Below are 10841 nucleotides of genomic sequence, written 5' to 3'. Positions count from 1 at the left end.
TCCATTGTTCCCACTGGTGTCAGAATGTATTCATATCCCCACAATGATACTGGTAATAAATTCGTTTCAACGAAATCCCGAAAAGAAAAAAATATACGAGGACCCTCCACGCCAGATATTACTGTTACTGGTTTCCTTGAATAAATTAATGTCCCAGATAAGTCACTTGCTCCGGACAGGTGCAGCGCGTCGAGTTTTTCAAGCTTTTGAGTGATGCAAGGTTTTGATGTTCGTCCATTATACCAGACACCTTTATAGTATATATTTGCATTCTTGTTTAGAAAAACAAAAATTCTATTATTGTCATGGGCTGATATCACAACGATATTTGCCCTAAAGCTGGAACTATATGGTTGATATGACGCCACAACATAAATTAAACCCAGAATTTTGGTTGGTAATGCCAAATTTCCGTCTGCAGCGTAGGTATTATGATAACCATCGTAGTTCAAAGACAGCACTGAAATATCTGCGGAAGATGAAATCTCAATACCTTTCTGAAGGGATGAGGATTTGTGTATTTGCAAAGTTATCGGTAGTTTATACTCAAAAATTCCTCCTTGATTAATGTGTACAGTATATTCCCACGGTTGACCACCCTGTTTGCTAAAGATTGTTACATTTGTTTCGTTAAGAGCTAGAATTGAAACACCAATATAGTCGTTTGGATGTCTCCTATAATGTGGCGTAAATCCAATAATGAAATGAGTGCCGTAGTTACTGCCTAAAGAAAATAAAAAAAAAATGGTATGAAAAAAAATTAACTGAACCAAATGATACGAAATGAAGAACGATAAGATTATTAAGTGGCCGGTCGTAAATTTTTTTGTACTGCCTCCGTATTTTTCGGTATTGCCGATTATACAATTTTTCACCCCATCTCAGTTCTCCATGCATGGATTCCCAACTCATTCCCGTCCATCTTACTTTACCCAATCGGTGAAAATCGGTGAAGTTTGAGATTTCATTTGATCGGACGAGAATGAGACGCAAACAAGCATGGAATAACAATAATTCCTTTATCGCATGATCATGTCCCTCAGTATGTAGATTATTACTCCGGCGTCAGCGACGGAGTTGAAAACTCGCCTCGGTTTTGTTTTGTTTTTATTTTTTTTTAAACTTTTCGTCGTCGCAAGTGCATGTGTTTTGGCGCGAAATATACAAGTATTTGAAAAGTGTATTGTCACCGCATTTATATACGTCACTGTTTTGTCTCCCAAGAGTTAAGGCGGATTTCCAGTCCTCGCAAGAAGCTCCTCGCAGCTCGCTGCGAGCACTCGCAGACGTTTTGCGAGTGTTTTGGCGCTCGCGGGAAATAGTTCAAAATTCTGAACTACATTTTACTCGCTGCGAGTGGTCATAATAATAAACCAATCATTAAACGGCTCGCAATCTCGTGACATCGATTTGTTTTCAAAATGGCGGCAAGATGGAGTGATGAAAAGATAGAAATTTTAATAGAAACTGTAAGAAAATATCCTTGTTTGTACGCAATAAAAAGCCGAAGCTACAGGGACAAAACCCAAAAAGAAAATGCGTGGAAGGCAGTTGAAAAGGAGGTTGATATGCCAGGTATTTTGATTTGAATTATCAAATTTTTTATTTTTAAAATATAAGACAAATATGAACTTTATAATTTATAGCAGCCGCACTTATTTTCGTTGTCACAATAGACGTCATTCACTGTACAAAATATTAAAAATGTCTGTTCTTACATTTATATATAAAATATTGAGCAACCCCAAAAATATATTCTGAGGTAATAATCAAAATAATATGAAAGATGGTTTGTATGATGATTTGTTAACCTTCTGCTCTTTTTCTCATTTTGATATGAGAAATAATACATCCCTGGGACACTAATTAAACATATTATTCATCAAGATTCACATCCACTAGGACACAATTTTATAGTCTGTGATTTCCCCAAGATGGGGATTATTTACAAAACACCCCCCCCCTGGCCCCCTTTTCTTTGGCTCAGCTTCATGCTGCTGTATTACTTATGTTTAGAGTTTGTTTTTATTTAGTTGAAGCATGTCAGGCAAAGTGGAAGGGATTAAGAGATACATTTTCTGAAAATGTAAGAAACCAGAACCTCCCCTCTGGTTCTGGGGCCAAAAAGATGGTAAGATGGAAATGGTTTGAAAGTATGCAGTTTGTACGCGAAACCATACTCCACAGGGCTACAACAACAAACATTGGTACCGATAATGATGAATTACAACCATCCAAGGAAACAATCCACCAGACAGTGATGATGAAGCAGAAATGGAGACACCACAAAAAATACAACAGAATGTAGATACAAAAGAACCAAGCCCAGTATTGAAGAAAAAATTCAAGGATTCACCAATCAAGAAAAAATCAGGAATTGACCGAAAAATCGATCTTGAAATATTAAGAATGCTTAAAAAGAATGAGCAAATGGAAAATGTAGCTGTTCAAAGCAAATCCGTTGATGATGAAAATGTTGCATATGCCAATTATATTGCAGCAACATTAAGTAAGTTTGATCCCCACCATAAATCAATGGCAAAAATAAAAATATCTCAAGCACTATTTGAAGTAGAATCTGAGATTAATTTAAATTTGCAACAAGGCTAAAAAATTGGCCAGTCTTCAGATTTTATGACATTTATACTGTTATATAAGTTAATAATTTGTTAATACTGACATTGAACATGTTAATTGTTCTAAGAACTCTTTCTACCAAACTTTATTCTGTTATGCCAGCTTGATATTAGGTTACATACATGTTCACTTGGTTTTAATTTTTTTGTCTAAAAAGCTATGCTTTATATTTATTAAATTTGTGTGTTTGTTTTAAAATGTAGTGTTGCTCATGGACATATTTTCATATTTTGCTCTGGGGTGGTGCAGAAAATTTTGAGGGGGGGGGTTGCAGAAAATTGAAATCTTTGAAACATTTATTTGTCTCCTGTGCTGGTCACATGATTTATCTGCCATGACACACTTCCTTCAGATGTCATGAAGTATTGAGTTAAATCATTTCGTACGGAGGAGGCATCTTTCCCATAAAAATTTGAACCCTGTCTGCCAATTGAACTCAAACCATTGTTATCTTCATCTGATTCTCTCCATGAACCTGGTACCATATGACCATTTCTTAAAAAATATTTAAATAGCCACATTAGTTCCTACCATCTGTATGGAGAAAACAGTGCACTGTTTTTTAAAAACTAGCAATGACTATGTCTTGGTCCTGATCTTGGAAGAAAGAGAACGTTCAATAAATGTAGGGGTGGGGAATTGGGGAATTGGGACAGATGTTTGGTGTTTACATTTCACAATGGGCATGTTTGGGCTTCTTGACACAATTAAATAACTCACATTAAAATTCATCATTATGATTCTATAGATCATATAGTCACACACCCAAATAATGGGTAGACACCAATTAACCAATTAATTAATTAAGGTGGCTGGCAAAAGTATACAAATTAGAAATATAGTATAAATTTCAACTGTTGTACCTGTCCTCGCTGTCCACATAACCCAGTGGTATGTATAATCTGCCACCTACTGGATACTGCTTTTCTGACATAATTAAAAAATTATGCAGAGCAACAACAGCCATTACAATCTTTTCCACCTTAGCTGGTTTGGCAATAATTTCCCTCCTCAATATTCTAAATCTTGAGGCTGCTATCCCAAAAGCATTTTCCACTACTCTCCGTGCTCTTGACAAGCGATAATTAAAAATTTGTTGGTTTTCTGGTAAGAATTTTCCCGGATACGGACGCATCATATTCTTCATCAAAGGAAATGCTTCATCACCAACAATTAAAAAAGGGGTGACAGTTGATGTGCCAGTTAGGGGCCGGGCCTCAGGAAAACCAAGTAAATTTGTTACCATTCCAACTCCGATTTCAGAACTTTGAAATATGCCTCCATCACTGTGACGTCCATTGTCGCCAATGTCCACCAAAGTGAAACAGTAGTCTGCACTAACAACAGCAAGGAGAACAATACTATGCCACTTTTTATAATTGAAGTACAAGCTTCCTGAACCTGGGGGTGCTTGTATTCTGATGTGTTTACCATCGATCGCACCACAACAATTGGGAAAGTTCCACAACCTCTCAAACTCATCTGCTATCCTAATCCAGTCGTTCGGTGAACTGGGTGCTTTAACATACTTCATTTGCAGAACCATCCAAATGGCCATGCATGTCTCTGAAATAATCCTATGCACACTGGTTAGACTTACTCTGTAGCTGAATGAGAGACTCCTGGGAGAATCTCCTGACGCCAAATAACGAAGGGTCAATGCTAACCTTTCATCTGCGCCAATGCTATCACGGTTTTTGCTGGATTTTTGAATTAGTGGCTTCACCAAACTGTGTAAATAATCAAATTGGTCTGGTAACATCCTAAAATAATTGAAGTAGCCTTCGTGATCTTCTTCTCGTAATTCCTTAACCAGGGTAAAAAATTCACTCAATTGTGTTCTCTTTTGGAAGATTGGTCTCACCCAAAACCGTTTTAGGTATTTTTCACGTCTTCGTCTTCGACTTCGCAGTAACAACAACAGAGTTAACTGAGTTTTGCTCAGCGCCATTTTGAACTTTGAACTCGCAAATCGCAAATGTCCTGCGAGTGGTGGAAACGGAATGACTTTCGCGCGAGTGCTCGCAGCGAGCTGCGAGGAGCTTCTTGCGAGGACTGGAAATCCGCCTTTAAGTGTGGTGCACAACTTTGGTTAATTTTCCGATGCGCGATTTCGCTCGCATGATATGGCAATTCCTCCAAGAGGAACAAATAACCGTTTTTGGATGCTATTCCATTAATTGCGGTAAGAATATAGTTAATACATATAGATTCTGGTCCTATTTTATGAATATCGCTGCTATTTCGCCATTCAACAAGATGTGGTCGTGTATGGGCGCCTTGACACGTCACAGTTTGCACAGGATTGAAGATTTAATATAACTACATAAGCGCGAATTCTAAAGTGAAAAACAAAGTGAATGTATCATGTGGTTTATTTACATTTTTGAACAATTGAACTTCTATACTTTTTAAAGTACGATGTGCTTCTGAATTTCGCAATCGAAAAACGTTTAGGTTTGCAAGGCATCTAAATGAGTATGAACTGTATTGTTTATGTTCAGAAACTTTATATTGAAGACTGGCAAGTGCGCGGCACGCCGGAGTTAACGCCAAAACAGGCGTCTTGTTTTTCTTAATTCCCGAAAGCGAACGTACGCGCTAACTTTCTTTAATTTTTGTTTCATTGACGGATTGAAAGCTATCTTTTACGTTATAATGTCATTTCTGCAGTTTATGTTTAGAAGATAAATGGAAATACTGCATTATTGTAATTGTAATTCAAATTTAAACAAAGATTAGGAGGACGAAATGTAGACGAAATATGCAACTCCATGCATGCAGACTCGTAGCTTTACCCAATAGCCGGTTTGTTTAAATTTCTTTGCAATGTTTATTTCGCTCATAAAATGGTATTTATGTTAGCCACATTATAAAACAGTTGCATGCACTCGCTCTCGTCGTTTTTGAAACCAAACATGGCGAACTTTCTCTAGTGTCTCTTTATAACAATTGAATTTTTTTTTGTGAAATTTTAGTTAAACATGAATGTTTTCCACTGTGATTGTTATAAAAACGAGTTAAAAGGTTTTTATATTTATTACGAAAATCGGTAACGGTTCGAAGCAATCAAACCGGTATAACCTTTAGAAAAGTGCTAACGCTTTTTCGTGCGTGATACTAATTTAAACAAAATCTTTTTCAAAATTTCCCTTTTACTAATTTTGGGAAGCTCTTTCCAGCTCTGCTGGTAGATATCCTCATTTTTAAGATTTAGCTTTTCGTCCCAGTTTATATTACCTACACGGGAGACTCAGTTTAACGACGTTTTTTCAATCGATCCTCGAAAAGACTATAGACTCGCTAATGTTTGAGTTACATTCGGACAAAGTAATGTCAGCAGTTGATGTGATGGACGCTGTCCTTCAACTTCGATTGCCACTATCGATCCTCGAAAATGATCGAAGTTGGGTAATAATATAAAATTTATCTTTTACTAGTCTAGTTTACTTACTGTTTTTCCTAGAATTGTAAGATGGGACTGGTGATATGGCATTCACTAAAACAAAGACAATAGTTTTATCAATAACGACTCCTTTTAAACTCTGAGCGACATTGTAAAAATTCCCGATATGCCAAACCGAGATAAGTTCAAAGAGCGAAAATGAAAAAAAAAACATAGGAATATAATTATGTACGAGCGTAAGTAGCCCAGAAATCTGTTTGTGACTCAGTCTTGGACTACACGGTTTACGCGCGCCGGCAGTTTTATACTGACTTATGTAATGTATATTGATGAGGTTGATAACTTAATTTCCAAACCAACACGTACCTGCGGAGGATTATAGTAAAAAAACTTTGGAACTACAGAGCAAAGAACACAAAAAAACCACATAGAGGTAAATTAAGATACCTTTACTAAACTGCTAGCCATTTTTTTTGTAAACGACGCTGGAAGGGTCGAAAAATCGGCACATTTTTTTGCAAATTTGCTGAATTTTTTGCTGTGACTATGCGGGATGCAAGTTGCCTGCATGATAGCGGTTTTTAGTTTGAATCAAGAATGCATTATTTCATCGGCTTTTTAGAAGTTCGTAAATTGGTCGTAAACATTATAATCGAAGACTGAGTCACAGAAAGATTTCTGGGCTACTTACGGTACGAGAAATGATGAAAATGAAATATCTGTTTGCACGCGCTGCTGTATATCTTTTTATTCTATCCCTTTATCCAGAAGTGGATATTAAACCCCACGCATGTACATAAGGGATCGGTCATTAATTATGGCATGGGTGGGTCGCACTCTTAAAGTTGTTAGATCCAGTGAACTCAAATAAGACTAGGACGCTCACTTTGACGGAAGTTTTAAGGCAAGATGGCGGACAATGAAGCTTTTCTTGTAGATATGATCCAGGCCTCCGGCGCAGAAATTTCGTATTTAAAATAGTGGCAATTATGATTTTGCTTTGAAATTTCTGCGCCAGAGAACTGGATCATACCTACAAGAAACGCTTCATGATCCGCCATCTCGGCTTCACTCGTTCATGGAGGAAAATCAGAGAGTGAGCGTTCCAGTCTTACTGTATTTGAGTTCACTGGTTAGATCTTATTGAAGTTGCAATAATTAGTATAATCTGAATTAATTAGCATAATTTGAATTAATTTTTTCAAGGTAAAGGTTATTTCATTTACTATATTTATATACTTAGTGATTTCCTGCTTTATTTAGCTAAGCAAACAGCTGCTTAAGCTGCACAAACTTTATACACTCAATAGCGCAAAGACAGCTTTGTAGTGTGGTCAAATTGATTCGGAAGTATTTGGGTTAAACAACGATCAATGGCCAAATATAATGGTTATATTGGGTTGGCTACTGTACTGATAACATCAATACCCTTTAACATAATTATGTTGAATTTAGAAGAGAGAAAATGTGAAAATTACCATTTGATCTGTTATGTAAATCAGAACCACCAGCGTAGGCGTAAGAAGCATAGTTATTCCACCCAAACACAAGCAGACCAAACTTCACAGACGACGAAGCATGATACACTGTAACTGTACTTGGATCTGATAAACTTATTACAGTCCAAACATATTTTGTTCCATTGATTATTTCCCATCTTAAACCATTTAGTTTTACTCCATTCATATACAAACCGTCGACATCTTCATTTTGCATAATTACTGTTATTGAATCGTGATACTCCGAGCCAAATGGCAGTGCCACGTGATAATAAGAAAGAAACTGACTTACTGACGGTAGAACCATCATTGAAGGTTCCGCATATTTCCCAGCAATTTTCTCTCCTCTAATGTATTGCACGACCTGACATGGCTTGCTACACTTGATATATGACGCTAAACTCTTTTCTAATAGTAATTCCGTGTACGTCTGTGATGCCAAAACCTTTGTCCAATATGGTCCTTCAACACTGGTATTGCCTTCATACGCAAAGATTCGGAAAATATTTCCCTGTGTTTTATCCATTGTTCCCACTGGTGTCAGAATGTATTCATATCCCCACAATGATACAGGTAGTAAATTCGTTTCAAAGAAATCCCGCCATGCGAAAATACCAGCACGCTCCACGCCAGATATTACCGTTACTGGTTTGCTTGAAATAACGAGTGTTCCAGATAAGTCTGTTGTTCCAGAGAGGTGTAGCGCGTCAAGCTTTTCAAGGACTTGATTGATGCAAAGTTTTGATGTTCGTCCATTATACCAGAGTCCTCGATAGTATACAACTGCATTCTTGTTGGGAAGAACAAAAATTCTATTATTGTCATGTGCTGATATTACAGCGATATTTGCTCTATAGCTCGAGCTATATGGTCGATATGACGCCACAACATAAACTACACCCAAAATTTTGGTTGGTAATGCCAAATTTCCGTCCGCAGCGTAGTTGTCATAATAACGATCGTTGTTCAAACACAGCACTGAAATATCTGCAGAAGATGAAATGTCGATACCTTTCTGCAGATATGAGGATTTGTGCATTTGCAAAGCAATCGGTAGTTTATATTCAAAAATTCCTGCATGATTAATGTGCACAGTATATTTCCATGGTTGACTACCCTGATTGCTAAATATCGTTACATTTGTTTTGTTAAGAGCCAGAATTGAGACACCAATAAAGTCGTTAGAATCTCTCCTATAATGTGGCGTAAATCCGACAATGAAATGAGTGCCGTAGTTATTACCTGGAGAAAATAAAAACAACTGTGATGAAAAAAATTGAGATAAGAAATTGTAATCAGATGTAAGTTTTAAGTGTATGCCGTACGTTTTTTTGGTTGTGATACTGCGAGGCAATACAATTTTCGAAAGTAATAAAAATCATGCAGATATATATTATTTACTTGCTACGAGGACCGGATGCAAAAAACTGTGCACGAGGTCTCAAAAGCGCCCCTCCTTATAAGAATATTCTAGTCTGGAAAAAGAAAATGAAATGGCAATATTGTTACCATAGCAATAAATATTAGCAAATAAAAATGAACGTATGACAGGCGAAAAAAGCAATAATTCCCCCAAAAAAAGTTTTTTTATTTTTAACAGTCTCTCAGCCTTTTCCAGAAAGGTTTTCACACATCTTAGCCGTACGTTGCTTTTGTTTTGTCGTTTTTTTAAACATTTTTCACAGCGGGCCGAATGCATTTCACAGCAGGCCGGATATAAAATTCTGGTCCGCTCAGGAACGCTTCTCAGCGAATCAGATTGCTTCATTTACACAGTTAAACAATAAGGTCTTTTATAATATAACATTTATAGTACGCGCGTGCTGATTGGTCGAGAAGCGTGTTTCTATAACTGTATAGAAACACGGGAATTTTCCCGCCGAACTTGGCAAGCGAAGCGATGTAATGAGAATTTGTAATTGAATCGAATTATAATATTTGTACAAAATCTTTTTATCGAGTTATATTATAAAAGAAATAGAAAACGTTTTTCCTGTTTTTCTATACAGTTATAGAAACACTTGTAAGAGTTTGGGAGAACTCGAAATAACGTGATATTAACAATGATTATTAACGAAATAACACTGATTATTTCGCGTTCTCCCAAACTCCCACGCGTGTTTCTATAACCGTATAGAAACACGGAAAATGTTTTCTATTTCTTAAATATCAAACACATTATTTGAATTTGGAAAGAAAGTTTTTGAATCATAATTAGGACATTTAAAATGAAACAAAGTAAGATTTGGTCATATTGGGCCATCATCCTATTCGAATTGCCAATTCTGTCAACGCCGGAATTCCGTAAAATTTGCATGAATTTCTGCCATAGTTTCAGTATAGAATAGAGGCTGGTTATAGGATACAATTTTTAACTTGATTTCATGCAGTACCACACGTGTTTCTGTAATAATATTATTTATAATATTATTGGGTATCACTATTCAAAAAGAAGCAAGTGCTCAGTTGCTTCTTTTCTTCAAGAAGCAAACGCTAAAGTTGTTCTCGGTTGACGAGAGCAGGCAGCGCAACATTGTTCATAGTGGGGTGCAGCACAACATTGTTGAGGCCTGCTCTCATCAACCAGGACTACTTGAGCTTTTTTGCCCTGTAGCTGTACATATCAATTTTACTGTACCTGCGAGTCTGGACTCATACGATGGCACTGGTTGTGACAGCGGGGTTATATCTGTAAATAAATATTGAAATTATTACAGAATATTTCAGAATGTTTGTGCAACTCGTAGAACTGTAAAACCATCCTGCCAAGATGACAAAAAGGGCTATTTCTTAATATCGGTCATTGAGAAATTTTCAGTTCGAAAAACACCAATGGGCACAGATACATTTAATCGTACTGCATTATGAAAAAGATGCATGCAGGAAAACTCGCGTTTAAAAATATGTTGTTTTTTTCGAAATAAAGCGTTACAAACAACAGCAGAAGAAAGAGTGTTGTGAATAAACTAAAAAGCATCCCCAAAAAAATCTCACTTTAATAGGATGTATTTCTCTTAGGAAAACCCTAAAGATTTACTGTACGCAGTATGTGGTTAGTGAAACCATATTGCCGGATTATATATTAATGCACATGAAGTAAACAAACACAAATGATTTAAAATGTCCTTTACCGGCCGGATTTTTTTTTCAGTATTCATTATAACTGTAAAGTTTAAAAAAGACAGGTTATCATCAATCGCGGCCTTCAACTTAGCTAGAGGCGCATCTTATCAAACCTCATGAAAAGATTATTAAGCTTGTTAGTAATCAGTGCGAACCTTAAAGCCAGTGAATAAGAA

The 10841-nt window shown here is 36.5% G+C and overlaps 1 protein-coding gene across 1 annotated transcript; it reads right to left on the bottom strand.

Annotated features, from left to right (window-relative positions):
• Positions 1-2461: 2461 nt before the first annotated feature.
• On the bottom strand, positions 2462-4588 carry LOC114533423 (protein ALP1-like). Its single transcript, XM_028554936.1, has 2 exons — positions 3501-4588; positions 2462-3132 (listed from the first exon to the last, which is right to left on the bottom strand). Exons 1-2 carry the CDS (start codon positions 4586-4588, stop codon positions 2934-2936), a joined length of 1287 nt encoding a protein of 428 aa, XP_028410737.1. The 3' UTR covers positions 2462-2933.
• Between the last annotated feature and the right edge of the window lie 6253 nt (positions 4589-10841).

This window comes from Dendronephthya gigantea, unplaced genomic scaffold, assembly GCF_004324835.1.
Source record: "Dendronephthya gigantea isolate DGI-Jeju-01 unplaced genomic scaffold, DenGig_1.0 000090F, whole genome shotgun sequence".
NCBI lineage: Eukaryota > Metazoa > Cnidaria > Anthozoa > Malacalcyonacea > Nephtheidae > Dendronephthya > Dendronephthya gigantea.
Note: the sequence above shows the minus strand (reverse complement) of the source record. Positions and strands in the feature narration are given on the sequence as shown.

What these genes read in the sequence shown, in the direction of transcription:
- LOC114533423 (XM_028554936.1), bottom strand. Translation starts at nt 4,588, where the DNA reads ATGGCGCTGAGCAAAACTCAGTTAACTCTGTTGTTGTTACTGCGAAGT. An exon ending in TATGTGGACAGCGAGGACAG is followed by an intron (nt 3,133 to 3,500) that starts GTACAACAGTTG and finishes ATATTTTTTAAG; the next exon opens with AAATGGTCATATGGTACCAG.